At 41.0% G+C, this 21,966-nt stretch overlaps 2 protein-coding genes across 2 annotated transcripts; one reads left to right on the top strand and one right to left on the bottom strand.

Annotated features, from left to right (window-relative positions):
- Positions 1–614: 614 nt before the first annotated feature.
- rgs11 (regulator of G protein signaling 11) lies at positions 615–10,960 on the bottom strand. Its single transcript, XM_069718197.1, has 18 exons — positions 10,876–10,960; positions 9,801–9,994; positions 9,347–9,443; positions 9,039–9,089; positions 7,799–7,905; positions 7,508–7,559; positions 7,182–7,240; positions 6,930–7,006; positions 6,782–6,863; positions 4,909–4,977; positions 4,371–4,394; positions 4,212–4,273; positions 3,835–3,948; positions 3,546–3,661; positions 2,910–2,997; positions 2,688–2,826; positions 1,850–1,932; positions 615–1,756 (listed from the first exon to the last, which is right to left on the bottom strand). The coding sequence occupies exons 2-18, from the start codon at positions 9,861–9,863 to the stop codon at positions 1,618–1,620; spliced, it is 1,422 nt and encodes a 473-aa protein (XP_069574298.1). The 5' UTR covers positions 9,864–9,994; positions 10,876–10,960; the 3' UTR covers positions 615–1,617.
- On the top strand, positions 10,911–15,265 carry ints15 (integrator complex subunit 15). The gene is made up of 8 exons (XM_069718198.1): positions 10,911–10,983; positions 11,432–11,632; positions 11,747–11,968; positions 12,128–12,293; positions 12,435–12,712; positions 12,918–13,155; positions 13,918–13,957; positions 14,829–15,265. Exons 2-8 carry the CDS (start codon positions 11,438–11,440, stop codon positions 15,070–15,072), a joined length of 1,383 nt encoding a protein of 460 aa, XP_069574299.1. The 5' UTR covers positions 10,911–10,983; positions 11,432–11,437; the 3' UTR covers positions 15,073–15,265.
- The last annotated feature ends 6,701 nt before the right edge of the window (positions 15,266–21,966 follow it).

Below are 21,966 nucleotides of genomic sequence, written 5' to 3'. Positions count from 1 at the left end.
TTTCATAAAGTAGGAGACATTTTAAGCAGACTCGAAAAGGAATTATTAACATTATTTTCAGACTTTTAGAGTCTTGCACGAGTCAAAAACACTGGATTTTACTATTCCCGTAATGTGTAAACTTATAACTCACTAAACCCGATAGCGTCCTCATTGTCTTTTTTTCCTGTATGTTAATTCAGCAGGTTTCATTCAGATGCACAGAAGACAATACAACTGTTTTCACAGGTGAAGTAGTGCTTTTCTTAACAAGTACACTAACATTTATGTGTTAAATTGGTGGCGTGCTCCTTTAATCTTAGTGATTATTATTAGTGTGGCCCTTGCGTTTATGTGCTGTACTGATGTGCTCAAATCTCAGGTTCACTCTCAGACCATAAACTGTGATAAAGAGTCCCAAATTGTGATTTTTCCAGGAGTACAAACGCTTGTGTTACTTTGACCACACGCAGCCAGTAGAGGGAGCCATACCTGGAGAAGAAACTGCAGCTCTCAGGACCGATGATGGACAGAAGGGAGGTAGTTTACACAAAAGATTTACAATTAGATCAAGAAGTAATAGGAAAGGAGAACTTTTGTCCAAACAGAGATCAGAAGGGATAGAAAAAAAAAACTGCATGCATAGACAAATGGCTTCATCATAAACAGATCAGAGCTGATATTTTTTGTAAACAATTTTCATTATAGCATCTTGTGGAAGTAACTTTGTCATGGTTGAATTACGGCATCATGGGTAGGCACACAAGTTTAATTTTTTTTTTCAGTATAAATTGTATTTGATAAGCTTCTTATTTGTTGGATGCTTAAATTCCTTCGTACTTCTTGAGTTAGTCTTCACATATGGGATTTAATAAATCCTAACACAAACCATGTAATAAGTTTGAAATGAACAGTAACGCCTACAAACAAATAGATGTACGTATGAAAGACAGAGAAGAGAGAAAGTCAAAGGAAAGTAGATCGAAAGCTGCATCACAGATCCACACCCACTCACCGATGTTCACAGCAAGCAGAGCTGAGGGCACAGTACAACACCGACTGCTGTTGTGACATTTTATTGGGATGAAAACGTGCTTGAGCCAAACAGCAACAACATATACAGCATGATGCTTCAGCGTGGAATGAACCAGACATGCAAAACTGTACGAGAATCACAGACATGCTGAGGCAGACTTCTGACTACACACACCTCTACTCTCCATGAACTACCCCTTTACCTAAACCTGCTAGTAAGAAACAGAATCTTCTATGTTAAAGGTATCTGATGGTTTCGAGGGGGAAAGGAACATTTGACATAAGGGATAATAATTAAATAATTCCACACACTTTTTGGGCTGAGATGGGATGCTGGATGAATAAAGGCTGCACTAAAAAGCTCTTTCCTCTCCTCAGATGTGATGCTGCTGAGGTATGCAGTAACTAACACCTGCTCTCCAACAGGAAGCTGAAATCCTAACTCTTAATATAGCAGCGGTGAAAGTAAAGCTCTGGTTTGACTTGACAAGAAAACAAAAAAAAAGCAGAAGAGAAATCCTCAGATGGTTGCTGTGGTGACCGACCGAGACAATGAAGTGATTTCTGAGTCTGACACGTTTTTTTTTTTTTTTGGGCCCGCCATCAGGCCTGGGCCCCAGCCACAGAGTTGGTACCTGCTTGCCCCGCTCCCTTGGCAAGCCCGTCTTCCTCCGTTGCCTGGGTGACAGCCTGAGCAGGGGAGGGGCTAGCATGCCGCTGGCGTCTCATGAAGGGGAACACACTGAGAGGAAAGAGAGGAAGAAGAAGAAAAGGTAAAGAGGGATGTGCCGAATAAATACATGGCAATGACAGGGTAGCTAATATAAAATGTCACCTTTTCTTCGTTTCCTGGGGGACGATAGCTTTAGCCAGCATGTTTTTGTACAGGTCAGATTTCAGATACCTTGGGTAAGAGTCCTAAATACACACACACACACACACACACACACACACACACACACACACACACACACACACACACACACAGCATGTGAGAGTTTAGTTCATAGAAAGGAAAATAAAAACTTGCACGAGCCCCTGAAGATGACAAAAAGTATGTCTTCGTAATTATGTTTGTCCAAAGGATTTCCATAAGAGCACCTTACAAATTTCCATTAGATGCTCCATGTGTTACAGAGCCCGAAGCTGTGAGTGGAACCACTCAACTTAAACTTAATTAAGTTGCCTTTTCGAGCCATGTAAAAGGTAAATGGCCTGCACATGTAAAGTGCTTTTTCACCAGAGCGGTTTTACAATTTCCCTCCCATTCACACAGGAATGGTGCGACGCAAGGCGCTCGCCTGGAAACAGGAGCACCTTGGGGTTCAGTGTCTTGCCCAAGGACACTCAAGCATGTGGATAGAAGGACCTCGGGATTGAACTGGCAATCTTTAGGATCAGTGCCCTTTACTAGTTTTAGTTAGATAGTGATTTACATTTATTTGATGTAATTAAGGATTCATCACAAACATCAACAACACAAGAGGGATGATGAGAGTAAACACCAAGAACACAGTCACAAAAAACAATGATCCTAACATAACACACAAATATGGTGGGGGAGGGGGGTAATGTCAGATTTAGTCTGTGACGAAGCATAAGATTGATGTGGAATCAATATTCAAGTTTAATTGAGTGCCATTAAACTGCAATGAATGAGTCGGGGGTCAGACCTTCTTCATGAGGAAGTAGATGTGCATCTGCGCATCATCCATGACAAAGCGATGTGGGTGTTTGATCCCGTGTAAAGTTTTATCCATTGTCTTGCTGTCGATGTTGACCCAGCGGGCGGCTCCAGGAGCCAGGAAGTTCCTGGAGACACACAAAGGAGTGAGAGCATCGTCATCGGATGAAGTCATATACGAGCGACTTGTTCGGCTCGTTTGTGCACTTACTTGTAGATCTCCTCCACTTTTTCTACAATCTTGGAACTTTCTCCGTGTCTGATGTCCTCACATGCCTGCCAGAAACACAGGTTCTCCGCTGAGAACACACACACACACACACACACACACACACACACACACACACACACACACACACACACACGCACGCACGCGCGCACACACACACACACGCACGCACACAAATGACACGCATTGGGAGACTTTTTATAGCGTGGATGGCCTCTGTGGAAAACTTTGGCTCCTGGCAATATCTCATCGGTACGCCTGCACAGATGAGAAAACCCCTCTCCTACCTTTTTGTTCTCTGCCTTCCTCTGCTGTATCTCTTAAATCTGTCATGGACTTTCCTCACTCCTCTCTATTTTTTCTTATCTACTCGTTGCAACCTTCTCAGTTAACCATGTCATGAAATTCTTCTTCTTTTGTCTTGTCTTTCCCATCTCTCTCTCTTAGGATTGGAAAATGTCATGAGGGAAGATAATGAAATTCTGACTAAAAATGAGAATCATATGAATAACATTTAAATGGATTTTTTTTTTTTTTTTTTTTTTTTGGTATTGTAAATCACACACACTGTGGGAAACTATTTCATTACAGTCCAACATTTTCATTACTCTTCCTCACCACTAAACTCTTTCTCCAGGTAGGTCATGAACTCCCTCTTGCCCATGTCGTCATTGAGAAGCTCCATGAAGCTGAAGCTCCAACACTCAACTCGAAGACGTGTTGGTGTGGGCACCCTGCTCAACGAAACGCACAAAGAACACATGGAAAAAAAGACACTCAGAGGTACATCCAGACACAACTGTAAAATTTAAACAAAGTGAGATGCAACAAAAGCTAAATAAGTTTTTTTTTGAGTGTGTGAACTGCTATAGTTGACTGTTGAGTTTGTGTGTTTCTATTGTCTCACATTTCTGAGTTCATCGTCCAGTGTGCAGTGTCATCAGAGATCCAGGGGTTACTGGGAAGGCAGCCCTGCATAATGGGATCGTGGTTCTGGTACTGCTCGCTGTATTTCAGAAACCTGCACACGCACGCGCACACGTGCACACACACACACACACACACACACACACACACACACACACACACACACACACACACAGTATTATTGTATTAGAGCTGCAGATCATAAGAGTTAATGGCCACTAATTCCAACTTGCCTCAGGAAGCATCCATTAGTGGCTCCTATAGTGGGAGCAGTAAGCTGTGTGTCTGTGTGTGCACGTCTGTGTGTGCACGTCTGTGTGTGCACGTCAGTGTGCGTGTCATCAAACGGACACATACCCTTCCAGGCAGATAGATGACTTCACACGGTTCCTTCCAAGGGCCCTTCTACTCGTGTCAATCTGTCAACAAAGGCAGAAGTCCCACATACAAGTGTACACACTGTAATATATACACTTAATGCACTTAAAGTGATTGCACCTAAATGATGATATTTACCTCTCTTTTGTAGTAGTCACTGTTCTAGTTCTGTAAAGAGGAACACAGTGTCATCATATGAGGTCACACACTGACTGCATTGTACATTTATATACAGTGTGTATATCTCATGTTCATTTTATACAGCCCTATCAATAGTTGAAGACTGCTTCCCTGTGTTCAAACACACACAATGGCTTTAAATATTAATATATGACATAGTCTGATGAGGAATGTACTGTATACTGGTCTTAGAATAATATATTTATCATTGCAGTTGGATATTTTTGTGAACTGCTGCTATTTGAGATTTGTTCAATCAGACATAATTTCCATGTGGACCTTAATAAAAAAAATTTAACCTCAATGTATAATTTTAAAAATATTATAATGTCATTGTTCAGCTCACTTGTACACTTACTTTCAAAAATCCCAGTAGCAAGAAAGAGGGAAAACAATAAAATATGGAGAGCAGAGACAGAGAGTATATAGATGTGTTATCACATCAGGTCAGAGAGGTAACATAAAAAAGGAGCTGAAGAATTGTGAAGTCACTGACCAGCGTAACTCGTGAGCTGAAGCTATTCGGTCGCTCGAGACCGACGTCCAACACATTATGCACCCCAGGCTGAAATAAAAAAAAATACACAATAAGAAAATGTGTGTGAGCACTTATTCCTCCTCCAGCTTTCCGTTCCACTAGCTCTGACTTATATTTCTCGGTTTCTTTCTTTTTCTCCAAGCACTCATACCTAATTCATAAGGTCAAGACAAGATGGAGTACCTGCTCCAAACCCCCGTCTTCTGCTTCGCCCTCTCTACACTTCCCATCATCCCTTTCCCTACTACTCCCCACTTTTTGTTTCCCCTTCGATCTTTTCTCTCCGTCTGTTTGTCTCGTTGTTCAGGTAACACATAAAGGATGTGGAGTAGAAGGTTTTTCATTCTCTCCCAGTTTCTCCTCCTCTCTCCCTCTCTCTCTCTCCCAGTTTCTCCTCCTCCTCCCCTTTCCCTCCCTCCCAGTTTCTCCTCCTCCTCCTCTCTCCCTCTCTCTCCCAGTTTCTCCTCCTCCTCCCCTCTCCTTCTCTCTCTCCCAATTTCTCCTCCTCCTCTCTCCCTCCCTCTCTCCCAGTTTCTCCTCCTCCTCCTCCTCTCTCTCTCCCTCTCTCCCAGTTTCTCCTCCTCCTCCTCGCTCCCTCCCTCTCTCCCAGTTTCTTCTCCTCCTCCTCTCTCTCTCTCTCTCTCTCTCTCACAGTTTCTCCTCCTCCTCTCTCCCTCCCTCTCTCTCTCTCTCCCAGTTTCTCCTCCTCCTCCTCTCTCCCTTCCTCTCTCCCTCCCTCCCTCTCTCCCAGTTTCTCCTCCTCCTCCTCTCTCTCTCCCTCTCTCCCAGTTTCTCCTCCTCCTTCTCGCTCCCTCCCTCTCTCCCAGTTTCTCCTCCTCCTCCTCTCTCTCTCCCTCTCTCCCAGTTTCTCCTCCTCCTCCTCGCTCCCTCCCTCTCTCCCAGTTTCTCTTCCTCCTCTCTCTGTTTCTCCGTTTGCCAGCTGAGGCTTTTACCGGATAAGTTGAATATTTCATGCAGGAGGCAGAAGGGACTGTGGATGAACATTAGTGGGACCTCAGACTGTTTTATCTGCTGTGATATAGCCTTTAAATAGCAGTATAGTATTATATGGCTATGGATGGATCAAATTACATTGTGGAGTGTATATAAAATGCAGTATGGTACAGTATAGCATACTATAGTATAGCATTGTGTAGATATTGCAGGATAATGCAATAAAGTCTGGTATAAAGTGCAGTACAAAAGTATATTGTAGTGTATGGTACAGTATAGTGAAGTATTGTGCAGTTCAGTATAGTGCATTATGATGCAGCATATAACAGTATAGTATCGGGTATATTATATAGTGCAGTATAGTATACGTTGCAGTGTATTATAGTGTACAATATACAGAGCAGTAAATGTAGTGTAGTATAGTGTGTCGTGCAGTATAGTATAGTGTACCGTATATAGTGCAGAAGAGTCTAGCAAAGTCCTGTACAATACAATATAGTATAGTGCAGTACAGTGTATATAGTATAGTGTACAATATATAGTCCAGTAGAGTATAGCGTAGTTCAGTACAGTGTATATAGTATAGTGTACAATATATAGTTCAGTAGAGTGTAGCATAGTCCAGTATAGTATAGTGTACACTATATAGTGGAGTACAGTAAATATTGCGGTATAGTACAGTGCAGTATAGTGTGTATATATAGTATAGAACACTACAGTATTATATAGTATAATTCAGTACATTGTAGTACAGTATAGTGCAGTACAGTATATAGTATAGTACAGTATAATATAGTATAGTACAGTACAGTATAGTGCAGTACAGTATATAGTATAGTACAGTAAGTATAGTATAGCGCAGTAACAGTGGACCTACCGGGGGTCTGTTGATGAGCCAGTACGACTGCTCCTGACATTCTAGAACAATGCGATCAGCCTTCCGCCTCTGTTTGGACGCTCTGAACATAAATCAGAGTTAGTTTGTGTACGTGTGTAATTGTGTGTTGGTGCATGTGTGAATGTACCTGAGTTGCTCTCTGGCTTGCATCACCACAAAGTCCCATGTGTGGTTGATCCTCTTGTGCAACACACTGTACCTCTCCTAAAAAATTTTTTAAAAAAACAAAGAGGAGAAAAAGGAAGGAAGGAAGGAAGGGCAAATAGGACTTGGGCCTCTTGCCCCAATCTTGCTACTGTATAATTCATAACACACACACACACACACACACACACCAGCCTCTGCCTCTTAGACACTTATACACACACTCTTTCCTCACCTTTTCATATTCCATCAGTTCTCCTTGCTTTCTTATGTTCTTTTTAGCCAAATAGATTGCTGATGGGAGGAAAACAACAGCAAAGAAAGATGTGAAAACAGAGGTTAAGATCATCTGTTTCACTTAAGGTACCTGTAAGTGCTTAGCATGACTCTTTTAAAACATTCTTAAATAGAGTAGTATGTTTGGTTTATACAATATATGCAATATAACAAGTGAAAAATGGTTGTTTTACCTCACAATCAAATATATAAAGAGGTATTGCATCTGTGCCCACCCTCCTCACGCCTTGTCCAACCCCTTCCTACCCTCTTCTCTTTTCTTACCATAGTCCAGCTCTGAGGCAGGCCACCGCGTGCTAGTCCAGAAGTAAGGGGTCTGAGAAAAACAAGTGATATAAATATAAATATATATATATTTTTGGTTTGAGACTGATGTTGAAGCAGGTGATGAAAAAGTGGCAGCAGAGAGTGGCAGATGGATGAGGGATTATAAAGTGGGCTAATGGACTGAGAGTGAAAAAAGCGAGACAGACACTGATGGAGAGAAAGTGACAGTTTAGTCAAAGATAGATGGAGGTAGAATGAAACACACTGTGGGAGGGATGATTGTCTGACCTGGAAGCGGTAGGGCGACTCATCAGGCCGTAAAACGAGGGATCTTGGCTCTTTGAGAGGATAAATATATCCGTATCTCACCAGCATGTCACCGAGGTGCAGAGCTTCTGTTAAACACCACAGAAGAAGTCCCAAACTTATCACTGGACTGTGTTTTAGATTAGTCTTCTTCAGAGTAGAAAAAAATCATAACTTTTTAATGGTGCTCACATAACATTTTGTTTGTAACAGTAATTACATTTTAATTTTTTTTTTTTTATATCGCACATCACAAGTCATATTAAGGCACCGAACTGGAAGTTGGCTAACTCGGCCGGTGGAAGTGTCTGGTGTGCATTGCTCTTCCTACAGAGCAGTAAACATTTATACAGCCGACACAAGACAGAGATTTATCTGATGGTGATAGGCTTAATTGGTACTGTGTGAACTCGTTTCATTTTTAGTCCAAAAACTCGTTCATTTATATGTAAAAGTTCCTCACTATCGCTTTAAGAATTAACAAAGATTTTTATCATCTCTAAATCACGTTTGGTGACGCACGAGAGACATGCTGACGTCATCGGCACTGAAGCTTTCAACTGAACTAACTAATTGTGGAAAAAACAAATGATCATAATTGGCAAAATGCTGTTGGCCCTGTTTGTCATGCACATTTTGTTTTTGATCGAACACATGCACACCGTCAGCAATCTCTCAAATCAAGGCTTTGTTCCAGTGATGAAATGCCTCATCAGTCTCCTCATTTGTTAAAGAGCCCTACTTTTATAACTGACAGCTACCAAAAAAAGCTGTGCAGTGCAATTTAATCAACTCTTCGCACTCTCTCTCTCTCTCTCTCTCTCTCTCCCCCCTTTGCTAACTGACTCCACTTTCTCCTTTAGTCTACTCTGAGGCAAAAGGGACCAGCAGGCTATTTTTTTCCAACTCCTAATTTGGTTCAAAATCCCCGAGGCGCAGACCTCCACAGGGACACTAATCAAACCCAGATCATCAGGTGAGTTAATCAAACTTGGACCCACTGGGGCTCACCCCATTCCTGTTTACAGGTAATAGCAACCTCCCCCAATACACACATAAATCACTACTACGTCAGCTGGAGAGAAAACACCATATCCTGGCAACACACTAGCAACACCACAACAAGCCAGGCACACTGAGACCGAAAATTACAGCAGGTCCTTCAAAGTCCTTTATCTCACACACACAATGTACAGTACACTGTATCAAGACATGTACTCACCCTCCTCACAGATACAGTATTTCTGGATCAGCCAGGTAATTATATCATGACCTACAAAACAATAGAAAGAGACAGAAATAAATATGGGGGGGAGAGGAGGGGGGGGTTAGTTCCTCCAACCACTCTGCAAAGCACACAGTATTCTCCAAAATTTACTGCTGCATTATGTATGACCACTGGGACAAAAGCAAGCTGCAATGTGCCAGTTCACACATGCACATAGATTTAAATGAACACTGACATAAAGGGACACACACGCACACACACATACATATAAATATATCATATAAATATAAGAATACACACACCTGTCATGGCGTGTGGGATGACAGTGATGAGGAGCCTTTGGTTTCTCATCTTCATGCCCATGTCAGGGTCCTGCATGGCCACAATCATTTTCTCCATCTGTCAGGGAAACACACACACACACACACACACACACACACACACACACACACACACACACACACACACACACACACACACACACACACACACACACACACACACACGTGAACATTCAGATACACACAATACAGAAGACTTCAGTCAACACGCACATAAATAAGTCAGAAATAAAGAATAACAATGATCATATCATATGTTCTACCCTGTTTTACACTCATTTGTTGTCATTTTGGAGCTCGTTCAGATATGTTCTCGGACTCATGAAGGATTGCGTTGTATTTGCATCCAGGCTTACAGTATAAAATGTCACATAATAAAAAGAAAATCAGAGAACACAGAGTCGTACGACCCTACCTTTCGAAAGCATGTAATTTGTTCCCGGTGCCACCCTCCTTTATCCAGGGTGTTGATGGTCATCCCGCGGGCTGCTTGGGATCTCTCGACGGGACGGGGAAAAGTGCAAGACCGAAGTGCTGCCGGGAGCGCGCAGCAGAGTGTGCACCGCTGTTTTTCCCCATCAGGCGGTCCTGTGCCTGGCGAGCGCGCCCCTGTGTAGATTATAAAGGATTACGCTACATAGAAGTGTTTTTCAATATGTTTTATAGCCGAGTTTCTGCACAGCCTGATAACAACAGTTTGCCTGGATGTGTTTGTATTCCTGTATATTTAGTAGGTTTCACTAAATAGAAAACAAAAGTATATAGAGATTCTCAACAATATGAGAATGATATGCTGTGTAGGAAATATTTTGGTCCGCAATCACCCCACTATTTTTAAAGTCAGGTTTCTTGGAGCGAGTCAGCCCTTATTTAACATGACACAACGAACATATCCAGCATCCCTACACCCAAACATGCGGCTCCCCAGTTCACGGAGGGTTTATTTACTCCGACCATTAACTCTGAAGAAGCCTAAACGGGTGTTGCATCAAAAGCTGCAACGTAAATGTATGGATCCAAGAAAATATGCAATTCTGCATGACAGAAAAATAATAAAAATGTAACTTAAAAAAAATAATGTTGACAAACTTAGTCTAACATAAATAAACAAACAACTCGTTGTTGTTGTTTTTAATCTTCTTTAATTTTAACCCTCCTGTCAAAACGACCCGCAGCTGTGTTCAACCAAGTTCTATTTTATTTCTATATTTTTATATTTTTTTAGGGGGATCGTTGGTCATCATTCTTTAAAGAAACCCTCACAGCCTCCTTTGTCACCAATGATCCCAAAAGATATGAAAATAAAAATAGATTTTGGTTGAACACAGCTGCGGGTCATTTTGTTGATTGTTGTAGGCTAAATGATGCTAAATGTTCTGCTTACATAGGAAATAAAAGATAAATGTAAAATGTAAAATAATTTAATGTTGATGTGGCTCGTGCACGAATACTTGCGATGACTGACGGTTGTTGATCAAAGTCACGCGGACCTGCAGAAGCAGCGGTTTTGATCCCACGCAGGCCACCGTAGCGACAGGAAGCAGCTCCGTCGTCGTCGTGAGACGTTTCGCTAGTCTCGTCTTCGGGTCATTTATTAGGTGAATTAACAGCTTCTTCTTCTTCTTTTTTTTTTTTTTTTACAGAGGTAAGAGCTTTACACGTGTTTTCTAAAATGCCCCCAAAGATAACTGACGCTGATGAGCTTCATCACGGGACCGTAAACAGCCGCTTCGGCTAACCTGGGCTGCTACTAGCTGCAGCGTGGCTGCAGGATGGAGGAGACCGACGGACCTGATGTGGATGTGGAGCCTGTTTGGTGCATAAACAAGCAAGAACGAGTGCATCGTTGTGGCACAGCTCCGTCGCATTTAGCTTGCTTGTCTTCACGACATCATTTATAACCCCCGGGTGCAAAACTTGACGGTTGCAAACTTATTAATTACACCGATTTCAGCACCTTCTCTCCCCGCGTCACTCCGGACTTGTCAATAATGCACTTTGTTTGAACTGAAGACGAAAGATTGTCTTGCTCTGTGTCTCTTCCAGGTTGTGATGGGCGACATCCGTCAGTCGCTGCTGCCGCGGGATGTCCTGAGTGCAGCCAAGGAGCTGCTGTACCACCTGGACATTTACATTTCTAACATGGTGCAGTCCGGCCGGCAGCCTCCTCAGGTCGACTCGAAGACCCTGGAGCTGGTGGAGGAGTTCATTCTGCATGCACCCAAGGACAGAAACGCGCCAGCCAGGGTCAGACGTGACCCCAACATGCTTGGGCATGATTAAACTAAATTAATACACACACACATGTGGACAGCCAGTAACAGGTGTCTTGTGTTTGTTTTTGTTTTTTCTTTCTTTCAGAGGATGAGTGCCCTGCAGGAGCTCCAGCTGCTGGAGATCATGTGCAGCTGTTTTCAGGAGCAGAGTCGTGACACCGTCCGCCAGCTCATGTTCTCTGCCCTCTTTAATCTCCAAGGCAACCAGGCGGACGAAAGTCGCATGTCATTGCTGGGCAAGCTGGTCTCCATGGCAATCGCAGTGGGCAGGGTTCCCATCTTGGAGTGTGCCGCCACGTGGTCACAGGTGAGGAATCAAAACACGCGTATTTAAATGTCCTTTTAAATGTGTGTGTGAAGACGCATGTCCAGTTTGTGTTGACATTCGGACTCCTGAGTGTTTCTGTGGATCTGTGAGTGAGTGATGTGCTGGTAATAAGCCTCTGCGTGTGTTTGTGACGTGCAGAGAACCCATCGTGTGTACTGCGTACGCCTGGCTCAGGTGTTGGTAGATGATTACTGCAGTCTGGTACCGGGCTCTGTGTCGACCCTGCAGAACATCCACAGCGCGAGTCCACGTTTCTGCTGCCAGTTTATCACTGCTGTCACCACCCTCTATGACCTCACCTCAGGTACTTCAGGATGACACGGAAGTTAAAAAAAAAAACACATTTCAAAAACCTCCATGAAACGAGACGTGACCTTTTTAGATAAAAGGTTTTATTTTTGGCTTTGGGAATGTGACGTGTCATTTTATGTGCGTGTGTTTTCAGAGGAGCTCACGCCTCCGCTAGAACTCCTCCAGATGATCGTGTCGTGGATCCAAGATGACCCTCGCCTAGTCCTGATCACCTTCCTGAACACCCCCATCTCTAGCAGCCAACCAATGAGCTCACTCGATGTCACGCCGTTAGGAGGGTTGGTTCGCTGGTGCATCAAAGCACCGCTGGCCTACAGGGGAGACAAGAAGCCGGCGCTGACCAATGGAAGCCCCGAGAGTGAGCCGGAGGCGGGGCCTCTCTTCTCTGCACTGCATTTAAGTGTCCTACAGGTGTGTGTTTAGATACATTATTGTCTTATACAAGTTATGATATATATATATATATATATATATATATATATATATATATATATATATATATATATAGATAGATATATATTATATATACACACAGTGCACAAAATCCCTACATCATGCACAGGTAAGGTTATCAAACTGTTTTCCCAAATCATCGTCCATCTTCTGCCTCGTTTAGGTCTTCATGCTTTTGCCCACCATACTCAATGAGAAGGGGCTTTACGGTCTCCTGGCGCTGCTTCAAATGGACTCTTTGGCTGCGCTGACCTCTGACCTTTCCCGCCTATTGGACCAGGCCGACAAACACACACACAAGTCGTCAACAGACACGCACGCATTGTCCCAGCTGGCCCTTGACCGGCTGGCGCAGGCCCTGCAGGTGGCCATGGCCAGCGGAGCCCTGCTCTGCTCCAGAGGTAAGAGTGGAGATGGCTGATGGGGAAATACAAGTGTTACAAAAGTAGAGGCAAGAAAAATGGGTAGAGGAGAGGCATTAGATATCTACTTGTGTCAAAGGGAACAGTAGTTATGTTTTAAGGCTTAAAATTAGAAATCGATTTGACAGATAGTCAGCTTTTCAAATCCAGCTCCATGCACGTGCTTGATTTCTCTCCGTCCTGTTAGTCTGCGCTGTGATGTCTACGAAAGACAACAAAATAATAATAATGTACAAAGCTCCCTTTTACCCTCAAAAACAGAACCTACAGCTGTAGGTACAAGTACGTGGGTGCTTAGTCTTTTACACAAACTACAATTAGTTAAAAAAAATAAATAAATAACTTTAAGAAGTAAAAACTATCACTGTATTGACATTTGAAGACAGGTGCATTTTTTTTTTTTAGATATTTTAAATACCTGTAGATAACAATATGTTATCAAAATGTCATTAGTCCAGAGGGGCCCACATTTTTGCATCAACTATGCAAGTACCAGATCAAGTAGTGTGACAGCTTCTTAGCTAATTTGTATAGGGACTGGAACTCAAATGAACTTCAGGCTTCTACAAAAACCTTTTCCAACCACTCCTCCTTCTTTGCTGTACACCTGTTGAGGGAAACAACGTGTGATCAGCTACAGATTTCAGCTCTAAGTGAATAATAGAAGTATTAATTGGTTATAAATTGTCTTATTGCACTGTGGTGTTTGAGTGCTTATAACACATGGTATTGTCTTAACAGAGGACCTGAGAGCCATCTGTTCCCGTCTCCCTCACAACAAGTAAGAACCAATAAGTGCATCGCCTTGAGAACATCATCACTGGAATTTCTTTTTTTTCTTCTTTCTTTTTTTTTTTAATCCAGAATTGTACACTACACTTTAGGATTTCATTTGTAAAATGACATAAATGTACCATCTAATAATCAATAGCCTCATTTGAACAGCAAACCCCACTGTGGCTCATTCTACGCTGTACAGTTGTACACTCGTTGTACCGGTTAAAGACAGCGCGTGGTGCTGAGCTGAAGTCTGAAACTTCCCCACCGAATGAAGCCTAAAAAATAAAGCCATTTTATTTAAACAATACTTTACAACTTTGTAACTTTAACAACAACAAAAATACAGTTTAAATTCCTGTAAAGTTTAAGACAAATCCGTGTAATTTCTAATGAAGAGATAAGTTATTTTAGTTTACTTTGTCTTTTGAAAATGAGGGTCTTTTCATCCTCTTGCGGCTCAGGAGCGCTGACAACACAAACGGATCAGTTTTAGAACCATCAACATATTTATAGCAAGCACCCTGACAGAAAGTACGACAATCAGATTTGTTCCTCACACACATACTTTTATAGTCTAGTAATCTACTGTATACAAACATCGTTTCAAATTCTGACTGACCCATCTTTCATACAGTAAATCATCATGTTTATAGAAGTCAGAGCTTTGTGTCCCTCAATGACAAAACAGTCTCCAATTAACTTTAAGTCTAGTTTTGATAGGAGCCTCTTGTTTTACGTCCCCCTCAGCTTTTTGCTGTGATGTACAACATGTGACGAAACATAACGCCAATGTTTTTTGCTCCAGTTTAACATTTCTTCTTTTCTCTCTCTCTCTTTTTTTTGTTGCTGTTTTTGTGTGTTTGAATTTGCAGTTTGCTCCAACTGGTGTTGTCGGGCCCAGTGATGTACTACAACAACATTCACACCCCTCCGCTGGCCTTCAGCCCACACGCAGCTCACTCACCTATCGCCTCGCACCCTACACACCCGACACACCCGACACACACACCCCACACAGCCCACACACCCCTGGCCACCCACCCCTCCTCTCACCCTCAGTACCCCGCTCAGCCCTTCATGACGGGGATGCCGTTCCCCTTCCGACCCAGCCACTAAAAACGAAAAACTCCCAACTCCCAACTCGTTTGCAGATGTGAAGATGTGTGTGGATGTCGGGTAATGAGTGTTGCTGTGTGTGAATCAATGTGTGTGTTTGTGAGTGATTTATTATGTATTATGATGTTATTAGCACACTTGCTTCTGAGAACATGAGGCAAACATTTTTGTCCAATAAATATTTTTTTACTTGTCTAGGTGTTGTTCTTCGTGCCAACCACTTGGGGTCACTGTTTTGCTGTTTCCAGCTGCCAGCACGGCAGACTTTAAATGTGAGGACAGGCCTGTTTCAGGGTATCAACGTTTTTTTTGAAGTACAAGATGGCATTAAGAAATCCCTCCATTCAAGGTGTAATTATTCTCATTGAACATGTGCTGAAGTCTAATTTTACAGTATACAATCAGAGTGAAACATTTTAATGTGGACTGAAGATAGTTTGCAAAGTCAGAAGCTTGATAATCATTGCTGGAATACACCAAACAAATCAACATGAAGCAAAACTCTTAAATTTAAGTTAGAAAATTAGAGTGGTAAAGACAGAAAAAGCTCCATGACGTGACCTATGTAAGTGAGCTTGACTCATTCTGACTTAAAAATAAAAAAGGACAACCATCTAAAGGCGCACTGTTCACCTCTGTCTGAAACTCTTATGTGCAGAATTACGTAACGAGGAGATGTCACAGCCGAGCCCTGCGTGAATGAGCTTAGCCCTGTTCAGAGTCAGATAGCATATCGATCAACTGCAGCAGCACCTAAAAAAAAAGAGAGAGAGAGAGTTCAACCCTGCCTGAGACCGCAGATGCCCTAATGAGGATTGCATCATCTGCAGTTATCTGCCTTTTACTTCCTCACAGTACACAAATGTTTTGGACAAGTTTAAATGAAATGGGTTGTTAGGTTTTGGGGATCCAAATAGGTATGCATGATATTTCTATATCCCCCACCTTTTTAAAAAAAAATTTTTTTTTTACTTTACTTCCTCATAAGCCCTTTCATGGATGCCAGTATGCTATTGTTATCAAGATGAGCAGTTGCTACTTCCTTTTATGTTTTTACTGGAAACCTTTTACAGTTGTTACTTGTTATTTCTTTGATACTTCCTGGAACAATTCCAGGGCAGCGTCCACATGGAGAAGCATTGTGGATGTTAGCGTTCACGTCACATTGTTTCCTACAAGCACAGAGGCTTTGCTGCTGAAGTCTGATTGTAATTTACCCACAAAATGATAGATTGTGCCCCCCCCCCCACACACGCACACACACCTCCTTGCAGAGCTCCTGGGTGGGACGGCGATAACGATATCTTTTCTGAGAAAGTGAAGCATTTCTGTTGGGTCGTCGAAGGTGATGCATTAAGATACCATTCAAGTGAAAAGGGCGGGATGGAAGAGAGCGAGAGAGTGTGTGTGTGTGTGTGTGTGTGTGTGTGTGTGTGACTGTGAGGTTTGTTTATATACAGTGGTGTGAAAAAGTGTTTGCCCCCTTCCTGATTTCTTATTTTTTTGCATGTCTGTCACACTTAAATGTTTCAGATCATCAAACAAATTTAAATATTAGTCAAAGATAACACAAGTAAACACAAAATGTAGTTTTTAAATGAAGGTTTTTATTATTAAGGGAGAAAAAAATCCAAACCCACATGGCCCTGTGTGAAAAAGTGTTTATCTTTGACTAATATTTGTTTATTAATTGATTAAATTTGTTTGAAGATCTGAAACATTGAAGTGTGACAGACATGCAAAAAAAATTGGAAATCAGGAAGGGGGCAAACACTTTTTCACACCACTGTAAATCATACACGGCCAGATTCTATTCACCAGTGTCAAAAGAAAAAATAATTTTCAAAAAGCGAATTTTTAGGTCATCTTTTCCTTTTAACCTAATATTTCTTAAAGTTTTATGATCAGGCGTTGTTTTGACAGTTAGAACAAAGCTCGTAGTCTCTTTAATCTTGTTTTCCATCACATCTTGTAATTTATATACTGTATAATTGCATACTGACACCACCAAACCTTATTTGCCCTAATGTGGAAAACAAAGACCATGTTTTGCAAGCACATCATGTCACTAACAGCTGTCCATAGCTGACTCTATGTACACATTTGCATGGAGCAGATTTTCCATGGGCTTCAGGGGAAATCTTGGTTTGGGTTGGTCGGTTTCACCACTGCAGGTATGTGTTTGTGAAAGGCTGTGTGTGTGTGTTAGCAGCTGCAGACTCATGGTTTCCTGTTGGAAAAATAAAACCTGTCCAAACCTCACTCAGGCCTCAGTCTAAGCTAACCATGAACCAGTGGGTAAACTTTAATTATGAGTTATCCTGAATTCAACTATGTCAGTCATTAACTAATGAACATCTGCACTCCTGGGCCTTTTTATCAGGTGAAAGTCCCCATGAGTAAAACCCCGAAGCTGATTTGTGCTTGAAATAACAAGAGAAGATCACAGAACAGATTTTCGCTTCTTCCCCCCTGCATAGCGTTTTTGCATAACGAGAATGCAGGTGTTCAGTTCATCTATTTACACTTCCTCTAGTCATAAATACAGTAACAGCCTGAAAGTCACATGCAGTTTCAGAGTTAACTGAGCACCTGGAAAAATGATCAAAACGACTTCTTTTGCCAAGTACGAAGACATCAAACCATCACTGGAGGAAGACAAAGAATAAAACCAAATCTCTTTAGTAATTGACAGCATCCTGTGAGTGAATCTGTGTGCGGCATAAGGTATCATTATCAGGATTGTTTTGTTATATCCTACAACACAAGACTTTATTTCCACTTTCATTTCCTTTTCTCACAGAGAGGATCACTGCTGCTGAGTTTACATCCTGCAACACTTGATCTCATAATTGACTTTACCTCAGAAACAGACTGAGCTGCTGATTAGTTCAAAGAGGACTGAAAACAGTTTTTAAAGGGATTTGGTGGCATTATGGAAACTCAAGACAATTCTTTCTCATACAAGCCTGAGTCCCTCTGAGAAAAAGTTTTTAAGATAAGCATGGTATAATTGTTTGAAATTAGAGCTACGTTAATTTTGTATTATCTTGTGTAAACGTTACAAATAGAAAGGACAGCATGCATCCTGATTCAAAGTTCTGTGTATTACTTATATTATTTTGGGCTTCCTGATTTGTGTTTGAGAAGGAACAAAGTGTACAACCCTGCTAGCGGCACAAGTGAAGGAGGTAATAATTACCAGGTTCACCTTAACACCGTAGCATGCTTACATTTCCTTAACAGCCTTTATAATACAAATGTCATTCATTTTGCAGGTATTTTGGTCATAAAGCAAAAGTATTGGACAAATACTCAATGAAACGGTTACCAAAGCCATCAGATTGTATGCTAAAAAAAAAATTCCCCTCGGGGATTAATAAAGTATATACCTACCTACCTACCTACCCTCTCTACCATTATGACAATCCATCCAGGTAGTTGTCCTGGTATTTCATTCAAACCTAAAAATGTCAATGTCCTGGTGGGACTACAAAAATAGTGAGATGTATTAGGATGCATCTTCTGTTAATCATGAATGTCTGTGCAAAATTAATGTTTTTATCAAGTTATTAATAGGGGAAAAAAGTCTCATGGGGCAAAAGAAAAGTCAGTAGAATTTATCCTCTTATGCTCGTAAAAAAAATAGGCAATCCACTGAGTCAAGACTCTCCAAGTCCACTCTAGGGACATCTACGACCTAACAAGAAAAAAAAAAAGAAAAAAAAATCAACTTTTATGAGCCTATAATGGTCAGTTCTGTTTTCCCCTGATGTTGCGATTGAGATGTAAATTAAATGACACATCATAGCATTTAGGTCATAGTTAAGATTTCGTACATGCTGCACTGGACTGCATTGCATTCAGAGGTGTTTCTAATATTCTGTCCACTGCACATGAGCAGCTCAGAAAATCATAATCACCGCAGTAAAACGCAGTCAGTACAACATCACTTTTAACTATGAATTCAATAACAGGCACATGAATTTACACATTTCTGATGATGTCACCAAAAACTGAGCTTCAGAAAGAGAGATGATAGGTCACTCTCTTGTAGCAGATTGGATTACATAATATAGATGTACCTAAAAAAAAAGTGGACAATGGATGTGTTTCACTCTGAACCACAAATGTCAACCTTGTGTGCCAACAGGAAAAGTCAAATAATCACTGAAGTCAGTAGTGTGCAAAATGTTGTGGCAATACACCTGGCAGTTGTTGAGATATTTCAGCCTAAATGGACCATCAGTTTCTTCCCTGGAGCCACACAACTAAAGTAAAAACAAATCTTCTCTGGAGTCTGAATTGCAGACATGATACAACTCAGCAGGAAGTCAGAAATTCATCGTTAACTTTTAAAATGAGAAAAACAAGTGCATCTGATGTGCTTCAGCATTGGACTATATTCAACAATTGAATAATGTTAGAAATGAATAGGTTTTCACAAAAGAGGATGTTTTCATGAGTAGGACGAGAAGTAAGTTGTTGCATGAGGTGTTTCTCAATGATTTCATAAAAGTGGTTTATTCTTGCAGCCTCCTGAGTCTCTGTGTTCCTCTTAGTTCATTTTTTTTTTTTATCCAGACATTTCCAGTGAAGGTCCAGAACCAACTCCACTTTGCAATGGGTTTTTTTGTTCTAAGAAAACATTTCCTCCTACTTTTGCACAGTTGGAGTTTTGTTATGGTGCCAAGAGTGGTAGCTACAGTTACCACACCTTCTTACATGTTTCTCAACACCTGCCAGAACACATTAGAGCGTGAATTAATGGTAACGCAGATAAAACACAATTAAATCTGACTACAGTCTCCTTGGTGACTTTACATTCTTGGCCGTAAACTACATGAAACTACAACAACAACATGCTATAAAAAATGCAGCTGAACTTTCAGAGCTCTAAATCCTTTAAAGTGAGACCCCTTCTGTCCAGAAGTGAACTGAATAAAGTCCCATCATGTCCACTGCTTTGTTTTGCAGAAGTTATATAGTGGAGTGATTTTGGGCACTAACACGCATGTTCTGAAAACAACCGCACTTTAAGGTGGTTGTCGTGGACACCTGGAAAATATTTGTACTCAGTCACATCAGCTCCTCTTTCACGTCTCTTGATTTAATGAAACAAAATGTGGGAAAATTGTGTCGTGGGAACATTAATAAAATCTGAGTTCACGTCACCTGACTACTTTGCCCAAAATACATGTTAGCAGCCTCAGACCGTGCATAAACATACAATTACTGAAGCCAACCCAAAAGAGCAATTAGAGGGACAGCAACCCAATCTTACTAAGGCTGTTTTGGTTCAATAATCAATAATTAAAAGTGATGGTAAATAAACGAGATTGCAAAACCAGGTATCAAAAAAATAAAAAGAACTGCATGTTTACAAAGATTTACTAATAATTTACCTTCAGTGGTGACAGCTTTGCTCCTGCCCACCACAAATGCCCAATCACAGGAGTTGTTGATTCGTCAACCCTGTCACACAGCAGCGAGTAATATAATAACTAAATTATCAATATTTACCCCTTTTCAGCTGCTGGCATAGAATTTGTGGGTGTTAAGTAAAGGCCAATCAAACTGCCTCTGTCTTCGCACTAATTCATGTCCCATTTTGGCTTTTCAAACTGAGGGTTGATGGTCTCCGGACCTTGCCCTGCAAGCATGAATTGTATAATATCGGACCATATTACTTCTGGATATCAACGGTGTCAAGTACAAAAAAGGAATAGAAATGGTCCCAGACAAGTAACTGGAAAAAAATAATCTGTGTCTGACTTAGTCAGCAGACTGACCACACTAGGCCTGTGCTCCTTTTCCACAGGGCTAACATTTTCACAGCTGCAGTCGGAAAAAAAAACACTGTTTTGTGGACTTTGGGGGTCTAACAAGGTAAAAGTCATGGGCAGACTGGTGTTATGTTTGTTCTCATTTCAAGGTGAGCTGTGGATGGAAGTCGCCCATTTGTCTGCAACACACTGGGGGTTATTCAAGGTGATCTGTGGCTTAAACAAACCCTCTGCTTCCTCTCAAATCAAAATATATGGTTATAATATTTATATATTAAACTAAAAAGAGTGTCCAGTGACATGAATTGGACTCTCTCATTGTATGGCTATTATTAACTTTGTAGATTATAATTGCCATGTGCACATTTCGTGTCTGTGGTAGGTCATATCGCAGTCACCAACAATGGAAAAAGGAAAAAGCACATTGTAAAAATAGGATTCTTTAAATACCTTAATTCAAGATTACACTTCATTAAAAATGAGTATTGTCAACAAACTATACTTAAAGCATTAAAAGAACGTCAAAGTGCTCATTGCTATGCATCGTTGTTTTCATGGATTATATCATAGGATCTTGCATTAATGTGTAAATGGAAATTTTACTGTTGCTGGCTGAAATGGAGCTGAGTTTCAATAGGCTACTTTATACATAAATGTCAGGCTAATTACTTTTAAATCTTAATCTGCAAAGCCATTAAATGAATGCAGTGACTATTTTCCTGTAATGAAGCGAGGAACCTTAGTAGCCTAATAGACATATAACAACGATAATTTCCTCCACTGACAGTGACCTGAATTGTTTCAACGTTATGTCTTTCTGTTTGATCTCATGCAGAGCAGTGTAGTTTTTGGTTTGCAGCTGTAATATATTATCTTCTCGAATCTATAATATTTTCTAATATATCTTTTGTATATATCGTTGTTGGTTGTTTGTATATAATAAATATAGATATATACTGTACTGTATATACTGTGCATTTTATATATTTTTTTACTGCTATTTTATTGCTTTTCTATTATTCTATTATTATCTTATTGCTTCCTGTATGCCGCTGTAGCGAAACAATTTCCCCTCGGGCATTAATAAAGTAACTAACCTAACCTACAA

Source organism: Brachyistius frenatus, unplaced genomic scaffold, assembly GCF_029030835.1.
Source record: "Brachyistius frenatus isolate BFR_SWC_R1_liver_20210118 unplaced genomic scaffold, ASM2903083v1 Contig_188, whole genome shotgun sequence".
Taxonomy (NCBI): Eukaryota; Metazoa; Chordata; class Actinopteri; family Embiotocidae; genus Brachyistius; species Brachyistius frenatus.
Note: the sequence above shows the minus strand (reverse complement) of the source record. Positions and strands in the feature narration are given on the sequence as shown.